This window comes from Pseudophryne corroboree, chromosome 10 (assembly GCF_028390025.1).
Source record: "Pseudophryne corroboree isolate aPseCor3 chromosome 10, aPseCor3.hap2, whole genome shotgun sequence".
Classification (NCBI taxonomy): domain Eukaryota; kingdom Metazoa; phylum Chordata; class Amphibia; order Anura; family Myobatrachidae; genus Pseudophryne; species Pseudophryne corroboree.
In genome coordinates, this window is record NC_086453.1 from 301,318,714 (window position 1) to 301,335,678 (window position 16,965).

The 16,965-nt window shown below is 42.3% G+C and overlaps 1 protein-coding gene across 7 annotated transcripts in view; it reads right to left on the reverse strand.

Annotated features, from left to right (window-relative positions):
- Positions 1–16,965, reverse strand: part of KCNAB2 (potassium voltage-gated channel subfamily A regulatory beta subunit 2) — a 416,103-nt gene that overhangs the window by 143,937 nt on the left and 255,201 nt on the right. The window contains exon 1 of one of the 7 annotated variants that reach the window (XM_063943449.1): positions 8,738–8,979. The exons of the other annotated variants lie outside the window; for them this stretch is intronic. Coding sequence (XP_063799519.1) covers positions 8,738–8,964 — 227 coding nt within the window. The 5' untranslated portion in view covers positions 8,965–8,979. Of the gene's footprint in view, positions 1–8,737; positions 8,980–16,965 lie in introns of those variants that run through there. 7 annotated transcript variants of the gene reach the window in all.

Below are 16,965 nucleotides of genomic sequence, written 5' to 3' on the forward strand. Positions count from 1 at the left end.
GCGGCTCTCCTGTGTCCCTCCTGCATCTCCGGCGGCAGCGGCGTGTGTGTGTTATAGGAAGTGCACGAACCGGCACTTCCTTTAACACACGCCGCTGCCGCCGGAGACGCAGGAGGGACACAGGAGAGCCGCGCGCTGCGCTCTCCGGCCCCTCCATCAGAAGACAGCGCAGGAGCGACGTAGGGTAAGTATCTAGCACTGTGGGGCATATCTTGCACTGTGGGGCATATCTGGCACATCTGGCACGGTGGGTCACATCTGGCACGGTGGGGCACATCTGGCACGGTGGGGCACATCTGGCACTATGAGGTCTGTGGACGGCTAGAGCTGCATTTCCCACCCTAGGCTTATACTCGAGTCAATAAGTTTTCCCAGGTTTTTGTGGTAAAATTAGGTGCCTCGGCTTATATTCGGGCCGACTTATACTCGAGTATATACGGTATGTTACATTTCAGCTTACTAACATATCGGGCTTCCGCATTTATATATATATCTATCGCCTGTGTGGAAATCTTAACGCAATACGACTATTTTCATTGCGTCCACCTTCAAGTTTAAGTTGACTACCCAACCCCTACAAGAATTAGCATGAAGATCCATGGCCTATGTTAATGGACAGTCTAAAGAACATATCAATTTTAAAAATGCAATCAGCTCAGCGACCCCGAAAACTATGGATTTGACACTAATGTCGGTCATTTTGGACATTTTATTTTTCACCCCCCCCCCCCCCCTCCCCCATGCTAAGGGGGGCTAAACTTGGTCTTAAACAGCATCGGGAGTGTCACTATCCATCTCAGTGACCCCGAAAACTATGTATTTTTACATGTCACCCCATAATACATAAGTAATTTATTATGAGAATACATCGATCCTAAATGTAACCCTTTTACCCTTTTTCACTAGGCAGAACAACTCACCTGTAAAAAGGTGAAATCCAGTGTGCCATTTTCCCACAAACCTTTTTTCCTCTTTTCTTCTAAACATCTAGGACAGGTACTTAAAGGTGTTGTTCCCTTCTCATTAAATACCCCGCCACTGGTGTTTTAGGTGGTCTTCCTCCGCCCCCACTGTTTTCTGTTAGTGGCCATGGTAACTGGAGTTGCTCTATTACACTGTAGTACTGTACAATGTCCATCCATTCTTTTGTATGGATAGGGGGAATCTAACTAATCGTTCACCTGGCTGCATCGGCTATTATTCCTGTTAGCTCAGGTTTGATTTATCAGACTAAACTTGGATTTGCAGATAGAAGTAAGGCTAATTAACTTATTAATCATCATTTTACTCATAACAAAGTTATTATGTCCACTAAATTACTAGTGTAGGTGGAATAGTGGTGGATATACTGACCTGGTGCTAGAATCTCTGCAACTTCTACAGAAAACATTACTGTATGTACCATGGAACAATAGCAGCTGTTCAATTTGCTCTTCTAATTGTTTTGTATCCAGTAGAAGAAGGTCCGTTGATGTGACAGTACGGGTAACACTGATTGTGGCACCGCTCTGAGAATCTATTTCTCTCTAATATAAATCCCAGGTCCCATGCATTCTCACTGCCTTGTATGTGCTCTAATGCGATCCCTGGGTACAGAGTGTTACATTCACAGACAGGTGTGGTGCACTATGGGGGGCATTCAATTAGTGCTGATCATTTCGGAGCTACTGAATTCGCCCTCATGCGTATTCAATTGTGGGCAGTTTTTGCCCATTTTTACGGCATTTTCGTCAATGACTTTTCACCTTTTTTGTGTGAAAAGGCACTGGCAAAAAATGCCTCAACATCGGCGAAAATGGGCAGCGTTGTTCGCCGGCGCAGGTGGGACAGCGTGGATTTGCCGTTCCACATGTTTTTTGCTCCTGCTGAATTTTTCGCCTAGGCAAACAAACACCCCCGCTATTGAATAGGGCAAACCCCCATTCACCCTAAACAAAATAGTGAAATGTGTAATTTTTCGCCTACACGAAAAAAACGGACCTTACTGAATACCCCCCTAAGACTGTAAGCTGCATAGCTGCTAACACTCTCACGGCCTTGCATGTCCTAATGCGATCCCTGGGTATAGCGCATTACAGCCACAGACAGGTTGTGGTACAGTGATTGTAGTCTGTATAGGTGCTAACACTGCATTCTCACTGCCTCAAACGTCCTAATGCGATGCCTGGGTATAGCGCGTTACAGTCACAGACCGGTTGTGGTGCACTGACTGTAGTCTGCATAGGTGCTAACACTGCATTCCCACTGCCTCAAACGTCCTAATGCGATGCCTGGGTATAGCGCGTTACATTCACAGATCGGTTGTGCGGTTGTGATACAGTGACTGTAAGCTGCATAGGCGCTAACACTGCATTCTCACTGCCTAGCACGTCCTAATGCGATCCCTGGGTATAGCGTGTTACATTCACAGACCGGTTGTGGTGCACTGACTGTAGTCTGCATAGCTGCTAACACTCTCACTGCCTTGCATGTCCTAATGCGATCCCTGGGTATAGCGCGTTACAGCCACAGACAGGTTGTGGTATGTGACTGTAAGCTGTATAGGTGCTAACACTGCATTCTCACTGCCTTGCATGTCCTGATGCGATCCCTGGGTATAGCGCGTTACAGCCACAGACAGGTTGTGGTACAGTGACTGTAAGCTGTATAGGTGCTAACACTGCATTCTCACTGCCTTGCATGTCCTGATGCGATCCCTGGGTATAGCGCATTACAGTCATAGACCGGTTGTGGTGCACTGACTGTAGTCTGCATAGGTGCTAACACTGCATTCCCACTGCCTCAAACGTCCTAATGCGATGCCTGGGCATAGCGCGTTACATTCACAGATCGGTTGTGCGGTTGTGATACAGTGACTGTAGTCTGCATAGGTGCTAACACTGCATTCTTACTGCCTTGCATGTCCTAATGCGATCCCTGGGTATAGCGCGTTACAGCCACAGCCAGGATGTGGTACGGTGACTGTAAGCTGCATAGGTGCTAACACTGCATTCTCACTGCCTCGCATGTCCTAATGCGATCCCTGGGTATAGCGCGTTACAGCCACAGCCAGGCTGTGGTACGGTGACTGTAAGCTGCATAGGCGCTAACACTGCATTCTCACTGCCTCAAACGTGCTAATGCGATCCCTGGGTATAGCGCGTTACAGCCACAGACAGGTTGTGGTACGGTGACTGTAAGCTGTATAGGTGCTAACACTGCATTCTCACTGCCTTGCATGTCCTGATGCGATCCCTGGGTATAGTGCGTTACAGTCACAGACCGGTTGTGGTGCACTGACTGTAGTCTGCATAGGTGCTAACACTGCATTCCCACTGCCTCAAACGTCCTAATGCGATGCCTGGGTATAGCGCGTTACATTCACAGATCGGTTGTGCGGTTGTGATACAGTGACTGTAAGCTGCATAGGCGCTAACACTGCATTCTCACTGCCTCGCACATCCTAATGCGATCCCTGGGTATAGCGTGTTACATTCACAGACCGGTTGTGGTGCACTGACTGTAGTCTGCATAGCTGCTAACACTCTCACTGCCTTGCATGTCCTAATGCGATCCCTGGGTATAGCGCGTTACAGCCACAGACAGGTTGTGGTACGGTGACTGTAAGCTGTATAGGTGCTAACACAGCATTCTCACTGCCTTGCATGTCCTAATGCGATCCCTGGGTATAGCGCGTTACAGCCACAGCCAGGCTGTGGTACGGTGACTGTAAGCTGCATAGGCGCTAACACTGCATTCTCACTGCCTTGCATGTCCTAATGCGATCCCTGGGTATAGCGCGTTACAGCCACAGACAGGTTGTGGTACGGTGATTGTAAGCTGTATAGGTGCTAACACTGCATTCTTACTGCCTTGCATGTCCTAATGCGATCCCTGGGTATAGCGCGTTACAGCCACAGACCGGTTGTGGTGCACTGACTGTAGTCTGCATAGGTGCTAACACTGCATTCTTACTGCCTTGCATGTCCTAGTGCGATCCCTGGGTATAGCGCGTTACAGCCACAGACCGGTTGTGGTGCACTGACTGTAGTCTGCATAGGTGCTAACACTGCATTCTTACTGCCTTGCATGTCCTAGTGCGATCCCTGGGTATAGCGCATTACAGCCACAGACAGGTTGTGGTACAGTGACTGTAATCTGCATAAGTGCTAACATTTCAAAACCACTTGCAGGTATAAATTACTTCTAAGCAGGTGCCTATAAGTGAATGACGCACATTACTGTCAATCTACAGTAAGCGGAGCTAAGTGCAATGACAAAATGTTTACTGAACTTGGTTAAAATATAATTATAGATATTCTCAGTGATATACTTTAGTCAGCTGTACATTTGTTTTACAATTTTAAACACCAGATGACGCATTACTCCTGCAGGTCTGCTGGCAAGACACTAATGAAAAATAATTAAATTCCTCCATCTAGTGGTACAGGATGATACTGCAACCAATTCATAAAGCATGTGAGTAGTAATAGCAAGTCATCCATACTATATAGAGGCTCCGTTATTATCATTTCTACTTGTGTACTACAGTACATGAATGTGCCTACAAATCAGTGCTGTTACATGGTCTAGAACCTGTATAGACTGACTGTCTGACCACCTTATATTCTCAATGCAATATAAGAAAAATATCAGCAACACATAATATTTCAAAATTTGCTTTTTGGAGATCTCTAATACAGCTTTCAGACAGAAGCTAGGTCTCCGACCTGGCTTTTGGAATATGGGTTGGAAACTGGTCCCTGCTCGGTACCCCATTTCACGCAACAGCTGATATTCCAGGAGCAAGCATTTGGACCCGGGAATTTGCCAGCTTCACCCGTGTCCTTTCTCTGTGTGAAAAGGTCAACCCTGGTCCTTGACCCTGGTTATGGAATTCTGGACCCAGGTGGACCCCTTCACACAGAGAAAGGATCCGGGCTGAGCCAGCTCGCCCCAGCAATTTACTTAATCAAAACCTCTGTGTAAAAATGGTATAACCTAGAAAACCATGATGTTTATTGCTGTCTATTAACTTACAAAAGATTAATTCTTTAGTGAGGATTTAAGATATTGGTGCTACTCCCATAAATGAATGTGCACACTGGCATGAATGTATAAGGTAAGGTTTCCATTACCTGCTAAACAGGCTAGTTACATAAGTCTGATGTCAGGACGAACTTCTTGAAGTGTCAGACATTGGGGGTAATTCCGAGTTAATCGCAGCATCAAATTTGTTAGCAGTTGGGTAAAACCATGTGCACTGCAGGGGGGGGCAGATATAACATTTGCAGAGAGAGTTAGATCTGTCCTGCAGTAATATTGGATACAGCATAGATGCCAAAGTCTATACATTGATAAAACGCAAACCACACTTCTATTTACCACTTAATTACGGTAACAATGTTATGGGAACACACATACTAGCAATTAGTGTTAAATGGGAGTCAGTCACAGCAAAAAAAAATAAAGAAATAAAAACACTGGGTAAAATCAGAGTGTGTGTTGTTGGTGTGGAAGGCGGCGAGTTGGCATTCATTACCTCAACACCATATCAACAAGGTCAGATCTGTATAAACTTCTTTTGCTGCTAATGCATTAGATCTCTTTGTGAAGTCTGCCCCCTAGTGCTGAAAAAAAGCGCACACAGGAACAATATATAAAAAATTCCCAAGATAGCATATAAAATATGGGGCACTTACCTCCTCTGCCACCTATATTTATGGACCAAATTATTTTGTTCTTGTGGAAGGAATAAGTACTCTCTCAATACGGCAATATGTTTTCCTGTAAGTTATTATTATATGTTCTAAACTATGGTCTTATATTCTGCTTATCTACCATCATCTTGGTAAAATTATTTATTTTTTATTTTTAAATTTTTATATATTTTTTTATTGTGTGTACTTTTTGTATAATAAATTAATTCCCCTTTTATTAAGAAAACTCACAAACTTGCCTATTATTTGGGTTTTAATATACTGTACAAAGGGAAATAAGTTTAGGGTGCACACCGTATTAAGGGAAACTACTGTGTCCCATTGTTGTTGTAGTCATATTGTGTTTTATTGGGAAATTAATGATTATGTAAGCACTGAAGTGATGCAAACCACTTTGACCCGGAAGTTATTTTATATATATATATATATATATATATATATATATATATATATATATATATTACTCTCTGTGCACTCCTGTTATACTGCCTTGAAGAAGGGCAGCCATTCCCGAAACGCGTTGCAGAAGAGACAGGAGTGCAATTTGTAAACACAGTGGAGGTCTGTTCCAGATTCCAGTGAAGGGAGTAACCCTGAGACCGGTTCCGGAGCCAGGATCTCCTATATTAACATAAGATGGGCCTGAATTTCATAAAAATCTGGTAAACCCCCACCTACTGTATATCAATTTTAGCATTGGATTTTAATATTTATGTTTATGTGCAATTGTTTTATTAATAAATTGATATACGTTTTTGCACTATATTCTATACCCCTTTTGTATCTCCATATATCGTGTGCATGAGACTTACTGCATTAAGTCAGGAGAATACTAAAGGGAAACAATCCAAACCAGGAAAGGACTAATTTGAGGAAAGTATTGTTTGGTCTGTATATATACATCATTTTGGGTTCTTTTTAATATTATCCTCACAGCGCATCTTTGACCTATCCTCTCAACTTGTCTATAATGTCCATTTATCTTAGTTACCAGGGGTTAACTTTTGGTCAATTAGTTGCTGCAGTGACTAAAGGTGGGTACACACTGAAAGATATATCTGCCGATCAATTGATCGGCAGATATATCTATAGACGGATCGGGCAGTGTGTTCAGCATACACACTGCCCGATCCGTCGGGGACTGACGTCATGAACTGGGCGGGCGTGTATATATATACACACACACACACATACACATACACAGCTTTAGTGCAGTGGTTCCTAAACTCATTTTTCATGGCACTCTAACGGTGCAGGTTTTAAAGGATAACCATGAATGAATACAGGTGACTTAATTATAGTACTGTACCTCATTTATTTTGATTAAACCACCTGTGCTGTGCTGGACTGTTAAGGTGCCTTAATGACCGAGCTTGGGAACCCCTGCTTTAGTGAATAACCATAAAGAATATCCTCTTCACAAATGGATGATGCAGCTTATAGCTTTTCACAGGCTCCAATGACATGTAGAATGGACATAACAGCATATGATAGAGCTATATATATATATATATATATATATATATATATATATATATATATATGAAAACCAGAAACACCCTTATCCTGCGCTGTAAAATTGCAGCCTTCTGAAACGGTCCTACTGTTAGCTAGGACCCGACCAGACAACCTCCAAAACGATGTATCAGATGGCGCTAATAATCACTTATTTATTCAACCAGCCATACGATTGACCACATCAATAAATAAATAATATCAATTTATTAAAAGCATATAATGCAAAAAGAGATAACCCTTTCATAGATACGTAGCATTGATGAATGTTAGATGAAATAATGAAGGGTATATATTTTTTTTAAATAATGAAGGGTGGAAGAGAAAATATATACCCTTCATTATTTCATCTAACATTCATCAATGCTATGTATCTATGAAAGGGTTATCTCTTTTTGCATTATATGCTTTTAATAAATTGATATTATTTATTTATTGATGTGGTCAATCGTATGGCTGGTTGAATAAATAAGTGATTATTAGCGCCATCTGATACATCGTTTTGGAGATAGATAGATATCTATCTATCTAAGTATGCACACGTATACATACTGTATGCACACGTTTGTTTATACATACTGTACAAATAGGCTGAGATGCACAGAGTGAAGCCACAAGGACAGAAGCTAGGAGTTTATAATGAGCTACAGGAAAGCATGTGTACAGTACACCAGTGAAGTGGAAAACACATTAAAGAGCGTTGAGATAATGGATTGATCAACGGGGGTGAGGTTTCTTTCCCTCTTTAATTGGTTCACTTAAACATAACACAAGCTGCAATGAACCAAACTTTATAACGGCCCTACGTAGTTTAGTCACAGACCCCTTCTACTTCAATCTCATCTATTCATATGCATGACATTACACACTGTGTACCAGGGAGATACATCCGTAATACCAGGGAATAACATTAAACACAATATACTCTATGTTCCTTGTATTGTTACATGTAAACAAAACAGAATATAAATATAAACAGACGTTTTATTACAATATGTCCAAATATACTTAAATATTTCTCATCTTTAGGAGGAGATGTACCGAAGATTGGAGAGAGATAAAGTACCAACCAATCTGCTCCTAACTCCTAATTTTTAAAACACGGCCTGTAACATAGTAGTAAGATACAGACTGGTTGGTACTCTATCGCTCTCCGCTTGATCTCTCCCCAAGCTTTGATACAAGTCTCCCTTAATGGGGTTTAGGCTGTAAAAATCTTTCCCCGTAGAGTCAATTCTTGCAGGTTAGAAAAATCAGAGCAGACGTTAAAGACTTCGGTTAGATCACAGCGTGCCCACCTTCCATTTGTCTTAGTAAAACATCATTCTAACCTTTAGGCTAAGGTACACTCTACGATAACACAGTAAATAAAACAAGTCTTATTTATCGATTTTCATCAATTTATGCATCTTAGGAAGTTTATCTCCAGAAATGTAAGAATTCAGCACTCTCGATGTCAGGAAAGGAAATAGCATGCTCAGTAAGCTAGAACCGGTGGCCTCGGAATAGGGACAAAGTCTTACCTATATTTCATGCCTGTCTTACGTGCGGTGCACTCATCCAGAGACAGTCCGTGCATTTTGAGGAACTCCTCCATATTCTTGGCGTGAGCGGCCACTTTGACATCTCGGAGGCGCTGAAGCTCCACCACATCAAGCTGGTGGACCTGATGGATCTGGTTTATCCCCCAGTCTGAGTGGTACCTACTAAGCACACTTTTCAAGCTCCCACTGTATGACATGGACAGCATTTTGCTGTCTGGTCGGGGAATCTGCGGATGTTCCAGATGTACAGATTTAACAGGTAAACGGTTTCTTTTAGCAGAGGAGACATTGCAAGTCGCTCTCTGAGTAACAAACATTTTCTTTGAGATTAAAGGATAATAATAAAAAAAACAACTTTCAAAGAGTAACCTGCCAAGACAGCTGGCCCCTCTATTAAGTAACGGAGACCTTTGTATATTCTCTTTGTCTAGGACACCAAAGAGACTTGTAGACATACATGTCACTAGTCATCAGATCTCATCGAGTAAATGAACCCAGTCTCAAGAACTTAGACATAACAATGCAGGGAGAACCTGATAGCTTTCAACACTGATAACATAGTAAACTACAGTCACTTAAGAAGCAAACCAAAAAGGGCGAACTCGTCATGCATAACTCAAGGCTTCTCACAAGATGCGTTTTGCCAGGAAGACTTCCAGCACATGCAGATTAAATATGGTCTATGATTGCTCAGCATAGGGTATTTTTACTCCTACAGTATAACGGGAACTAACTTTCAGTGAATGTTTTGAGGATATGTTCTAGTACAGCGGTGTCCAGCTTACATGGCCCTTATATTTCTCCATGTGTGGTAGAGAGATGATTATGTCAAGGTAGAGAAACCATGAAAGCTCTCAAAGGAGCTAGCTCTACATCAGGGGTTTTCAACTCCAGTCTTCAAGTACCACAAACCAAGTCACGTTTTGTGAATTTTTACTGGGCCAGTAATTATCCCACCAGCTTCCACAGATCGAAATCCTAAAAACAAGCCCTGTTAGGTATACTTGAGAACTGGGAATTGAGAACCACTAGTCTACAGAACAAAGACATTCCAGTGCCAAAGGCAACATGTGGAGCAAATGTCGGACAGCTCTGATCTAGCACAAAGGAGAACAGCTACGTCTTACTATTTACCAAGAAATGTTCCATTCTTGGTCATCTAATGCCGGGCCTACAGAGACTCAGACCCACTGTATTTGTTCATTGAGCAGCAGAAAATGTGCCCCAGGGAACAGTTCCTGTGGCTTCTAAACAAAGACCTATTTAGATCAGACGGAATCAAAATTTTAAGATATATATATATATATATATATATATATATATATATATATAGAAATCCAATGTAGGAACGGCACTCAGAGACAACAGCAGGTCAAAAACGTGTATTTAAAGTCTACGATCGTTTCGGAGCACAAAGCTCCGTCGTCAGGACAAATATCAAAACAGTGTATCAGATATTTGTCCTGACGACGGAGCTTTGTGCTCCGAAACGATCGTAGACTTTAAATTCACGTTCTTGACCTGCTGTTGTCTCTGAGTGCCGTTCCTACATTGGATTTCTACATATTTACTGATCTGGCACCTGAGCAAGTTGAAGCTTTTGGAGGAGTGCCGGCTGCTGCTGTACATGTGTATATATATATATATATATATATATATATATATATATCACACACACACACACACACACACAGTGTATATATATATATATATATATATATATATATATATATATATATATACATACATATATATATATATGTTGGAATAATTGCATACCATAATGAGATATCATGGCGATGGGACCTAAGTCTAAGCACAGAATGCATTTATGTTTCATATACACCTTATACACACAGCCTGAAGGTAATTTTAGCCAATATTTTTAATAACTTTGTGCATTAAACAAAGTTTGTTTACATACACACAATTCATTTATCTTTCCTATACACCTTATACACACAGCCCGAAGGTCATTTAATACAATATTTTTAATTTAAACAAAGTTTGCGTACATTGAGCCATCAGTAAAACAAAAGTTTCACTATCTCAATCTCACTAAAAAAAATTCAGTATTTCGGAATAATTGGATATGGGATACTCAACGTGTGTGTGTGTGTGTGTGTGTGTGTGTGTGTGTGTGTATATATATATATATATATATATATATTATATATAGATATATATATTATATATACACACACAGTAAATACAGAGTGCGCCATGACAATACAGCTGGTTGAATAGTAATCACTTCCAGAATCAAAGTAGGGACTTCCCTTGGGTTCTTTTCCCCTTATGGAAACTCCTGATTGGAGCCTATAGAGAATATAATATATATATATATATATATATATTTGGATGGAGACAGGCGGCACTCAAGCAGACTCAAATCATGTGAAAAAAAGCGGTCTGTTTAATAAATAGACCGCTTTTTTTCACATGATTGGAGTCTGCTCGAGTGCCGCCTGTCACCATCCAATATTTTGAGGATCAGCATTGCTTCTCTAGGAGGGCACCGCAGCACTTTACAAGTGGGAGAGGGAGTGCCGGGATTACTACATTGCGTATATATATATATATATATATATATATATATATACATACACACACACACACACACACACACACACATATACATACTGTTTAATTTCCTTCTGTTTCACTGACATTGGAGATCCAAATAAAACATCTTTGGCGAGACGCAACTAATTCATGTTCTTGAATCTTTCCTTCCATCTGACCTTTGATCACCTCTGTTGATAGTGGGGAGGGGCTTGATTCCAACGAGAATGCAGTGTGGATGCCGCGTGCAGTTGGCTGATGCTGTAAGTCTGCGCATGCAGCTCAGTCGCACAGCGCATGTGTCCCAAATGTCACCGCTAAAGAGACGCAGTACAGAAGCGGACACGGGGCCTGTGAGTTTTAGTGGGTGTTCCTGAAATGTAATAGGGGAGTGGCTAGGCAGAAGCAGGTGTATCGTTGAAAGCGGCTGCGTCCTAAGACGCTGCTCACACAGGAGGCCATACTCAGATGGAGAGACACACAGAATCAAAAATGCACCGTCTCTGGATGCTGCAAGGGTGCGTCTCAGGTTTGTGAAAATCGTCCACGGTATTAACACAAGACACAGATGTTACTGTTTTTTGGAGCACTCAAGAGTCTTCTTTTCCTTACATACAGTGCCTTGCTAAGGTATTCATCCCCCTTGGCTTTTTACCTATTTTATTACATTACAACCTGTAATTTAATAATTTTTTTTAATCTGAATTATATGTGATGGATATGCACAAAATAGTCTAAATTGGTGAAATGAAAAGAGAAAAATTTATATAAAAAAAGAATTTTTATAAATAAAAATGTCAAAATTCGCATGTGCATATGTATTCACCCCCTTTGCTAAGAAGCACCTCAAAAGTTCTGGTGCAACTAATTACCTGCAGAAGTCACATAATTAGTGAAATGAAGTCCACCTGCGTGCAATCCAAGTGTCACATGATCTGTCAGTATAAACACACCTTTTCTGAAAGGCCCCAGAGGTTGCAACACCACTAAGCAAGAGGCATCACACCATGAAGACCAAGGAGCTCTCCAAATAAGTCAGGGACAAAGTTGTTGAGAAGTACAAGGCAGGGTTGGGTTATAAAAAAATATCCAAATCTTTGATGATCCCCCGGAGCACCATCAAATCCATCATCTTCAAATCGAAAGAACATGGTACCACAACAAACCTGCCAAGAGAGGGTCGGCCACCAAAACTCACAGACTGGGCAAGGAGGGCATTAATCAGTGAGGCAGTACACAGACCAAAGTAACCCTGAACGAGCTGCAGGTTCCACAGCAGAGACTGGTGTATCTGCGCATGTGACCACAATAAGCCGTACACTCCATAGAGCTGGGCTTTATGGAAGAGTGGCCAGAAAAAAGCCATTACTTAGTGTTAAAAATAAGAAGGCAGGTTTTGAGTTTGCCAAAAGGCATGTGGACGACTCCCCAAATGTATGGAAAAAGGTGCTCTGGTCAGATGAGACTAAAATTTAACTTTTCGACCACCGAGGAAAACAGCATGTCTGGCGCAAACCCAACACATCCCATCACAAGAACACCATCCCCACAGTGAAACATGGTGGTGGCAGCATCATGCTTTGGGGATGTTTTTCAGCAGCAGGGACTGGGAAACTGTTTTGAGTCGAGGGAAAGATGGATGGTGCTAAATACTGGAATATTCTTGAGCAAAACCTGTTTCAGTCTGCCTGTGATTTGAGACTGGGACGGAGCTTCACCTTCCAGCAGGAAAATGTGTTGGAATGGCCTAGTCAAAAACCAGATCTCAATCCAATTGTGTATCTGTGGTCAGACTTGAAGATTGCTGTTCACAAGCGGAAACCATCCAACATGAAGGAGCTGGAGCAGTTTTGCCTTGAGGAATGGGCAAAAATCCCAGTGGCAAGATGTGGCAAGCTCATAGAGACTTATCCAAAGCGACTTGCAGCTGTAACTGCCGCAAAAGGTGGCTCTACAAATACTGACTTTAGGGGGGTGAATAGTTATACACGCTGAAGTTTTCTGTTATTTTGTCCGATATTGTTTCACAATAAAAAAAAAAAAAAACATCTTCAAAGTTGTAGGCACGTTCTGTGAATGAAATGATGCAAACCTTCAAACAATCCATTTTAATTCCAGGTTGTGAGACAACAAAACATGAAAAACGCAAAGGGGGGTGAATACTTTAGCAAGGCACTGAGTGTTATAATAAATGACTCATGGGAGCACCACCAACTGAGCTATGCTAATTAATAAATTCTGATATTCCTCATAAATGTTTGTCTATTATAACAATACACATATGCACAGATCCCTAAGGATCAGGTCTGTGTGGGATCTCACCCTCTCTTGATAGGACATACAGTAGCTACATAAGTAAGGATGTCTAGTTCTGAACTTCAATTTCTGCCGATCACTGGTTGGACAAAATTATGCTGCTGTCATTTTCTCATAGTTTCCGCATGTATATCCTATGATGTTCACTTTCCTTCCTTGCTGGTGTGAACATGCCTATATGTTTAAATCAGGATGCGGTCAGGATCCCGAATGTCAGAATGTCGGCAGTGGGATCCAGATGGTCAGAATCCTGAAGTTAAGAGCAGGGGTTAGGGGTAAGCACTAGGCAGATAGTTAGGGTTTGGTTGCAAAGAAGAGGGGGGGTTATGGTTAGGCTGCAGGGGATGGTTAGGGTTAGGTGGGAGGAGGGGTGGGTTTATTCTGCAGGGGGTGTTAGAGTAAGGCAGCGGGGGGAAGGGGGTTAGCGGTAGGAAGGAGTGGTAAGGGTTTGGCTGCGGGGGGGGACATTTAGGGTTAAGCAGCAGAAGGGGTGGGTTAGGGGTACGGTAAAAATAACCGACCGCTGGAATGGCGCTGTCAGCATCCTGACTGTTGGGATACTCAGTGCCGGGATTTTGTACCAAACACGTTTAATCGCGTACCAAAAAGGTATACATACGCATCGTTAGGGCCATTTTAAGGTTACATTGGTTTATCACACCAACATTACAGTTTGCATTATTTTGAAAAGAATGTAAGAAAAAATTGAAATTAATTGGTATGTAAATCACCAACTGTTAATTACATGATTGAGCCCCTCCCTAACAGACACATTAAATATTAATGTCTTTAATTTACTTTGATCTTCAAGGCTTGCAAATTCTCATTATACTAGATAATGTTCACCAATTAATTCAACACTTCATTTAGTAATGAGGGGAAAAGTACACCAATGTCTGACAGATCCGATTGCCAAGTTGCTGTTTGAGGATAGTTTGCTTCCAAGAAACTAGAAATTAAATAACAATTACAAAGTTCATTGAGAGGCAAACTTCTGACAATCTGTAAGCCAAGTTGCCGGTATACACAAAGTGCGGCTCATGTAGGGTTAGACAAAATAGGCAACTAAATTGCAAGCATAGAAAAAAATAATGGCACATTTAGCTCAGCTTGTAGAGCTATATTAGGATATGCACCTAGATTACTCCTGGAGAGAACAGTAGTATATGTGCCTGGGTTACGCCAGGAGAGAATAGTAGTATATGTGTCTGGGTTACACCAGGAGAGAACAGTAGTATATGTGCCTGGGTTACACCAGGAGAGAATAGTAGTATATGTGTCTGGGTTACACCAGGAGAGAACAATAGTATATGTGTCTGGGTTACACCAGGAGAGAACAATAGTATATGTGCCTGGGTTACACCAGGAGAGAACAGTAGTATATGTGCCTGGGTTACACCAGGAGAGAACAGTAGTATATGTGCCTGGGTTACACCAGGAGAGAACAGTAGTATATGTGCCTGGGTTACACCAGGAGAGAACAGTAGTATATGTGCCTGGGATACACCAGGAGAGAACAGTAGTATATGTGCCTGGGTTACACCAGGAGAGAACAGTAGTATGTGTGCCTGGGTTACACCAGGAGAGAACAGTAGTATATGTGCCTGAGTTACACCAGGAGAGTACAGTAGTATATGTGCCTGCGTAACACTAGGAAAGAACAGTAGTACATGTGCCTGGGTTACACTAGGAGAGATCAGTAGTATACGTGCCTGCGTTACACCAGGGGGTAAATTTACTAAGAGTGGAGTTCTATTTAAGATGGGGTGTTGCCCATAGCAACCAATCAGATTCCAGGTATTATCTTCTAGAAGGTGCTAGATAAATAAGAAATAGAATCTGATTGGTTGCTATAGGCAACATCCCATCTTGAATAGAACTCCCATCTTAGTAAATTTACCCCCAGGAGAGAACAGCAGTATATGTGCCTGGTTTACACCAGGATAGAACAGTAGTATATGTGCCTGGGTTACACCAGGAGAGAACAGTAGTATATGTGCCTGGGTTACACCAGGAGAGAACAGTAGTATATGTGCCTGGGTTACACCAGGAGAGAACAGTAGTATATGTGCCTGGGTTACACCAGGAGAGAACAGTAGTATATGTGCCTGGGTTACCCCCAGGAGAGAACAGTAGTATATGTGCCTGGGTTACACCAGGAGAGAACAGTAGTACATGTGCCTGGGTTACACTAGGAGAGATCAGTAGTATACGTGCCTGCGTTACACCAGGGGGTAAATTTACTAAGAGTGGAGTTCTATTTAAGATGGGGTGTTGCCCATAGCAACCAATCAGATTCCAGGTATTATCTTCTAGAAGGTGCTAGATAAATAAGAAATAGAATCTGATTGGTTGCTATAGGCAACATCCCATCTTGAATAGAACTCCCATCTTAGTAAATTTACCCCCAGGAGAGAACAGCAGTATATGTGCCTGGTTTACACCAGGATAGAACAGTAGTATATGTGCCTGGGTTACACCAGGAGAGAACAGTAGTATATGTGCCTGGGTTACACCAGGAGAGAACAGTAGTATATGTGCCTGGGTTACACCAGGAGAGAACAGTAGTATATGTGCCTGGGTTACCCCCAGGAGAGAACAGTAGTATATGTGCCTGGGTTACACCAGGAGAGAACAGTAGTATATGTGCCTGGGTTACACCAGGAGAGAACAGTAGTATATGCGCCTGGGTTACACCAGGAGACAAGAGTAGTATACGTGCCTGCGTTACACCAGGGGGTAAATTTACTAAGATGGGAGTTCTATTTAAGATGGAATGTTACCCATAGCAACCAATCAGATTCCAGGTATTATCTTCTAGAAGGTACTAGATAAATAAGAAATAGAATCTGATTGGTTGCTATAGGCAACATCCCATCTTGAATAGAACTCCCATCTTAGTAAATTTACCCCCAGGAGAGAACAGTAGTATATGTGCCTGGGTTACACCAGGAGAGAACGGTAGTATGTGTGCCTGAGTTACACCAGGAGAGTACAGTAGTATATGTGCCTGCGTAACACCAGGAGAGAACAGTAGTATATGTGCCTGGTACGGTGGCCAACCTGGGATTCCGGGAATCCGGGATTAAGGGCCAAAAACGGCTGGGATTCAATCCCGGGATTGAAAGCTCCAATCCCGGGGATTAAGGGATCAGCGTTGAGCGTCCACAGGACGCTCAGACGCTGCCCGACTTCCTTCTTCCGGCTCCCCAGCGCAGTGCGAGAAGTCACGCTGTGCCGTCACACGCTGCTGGGAGCCGCCAGGAGAGAGCGGAGGATATTACCCACCCGCCCACCCCCGGTATATGGTGAGTTATGTGTGCGGG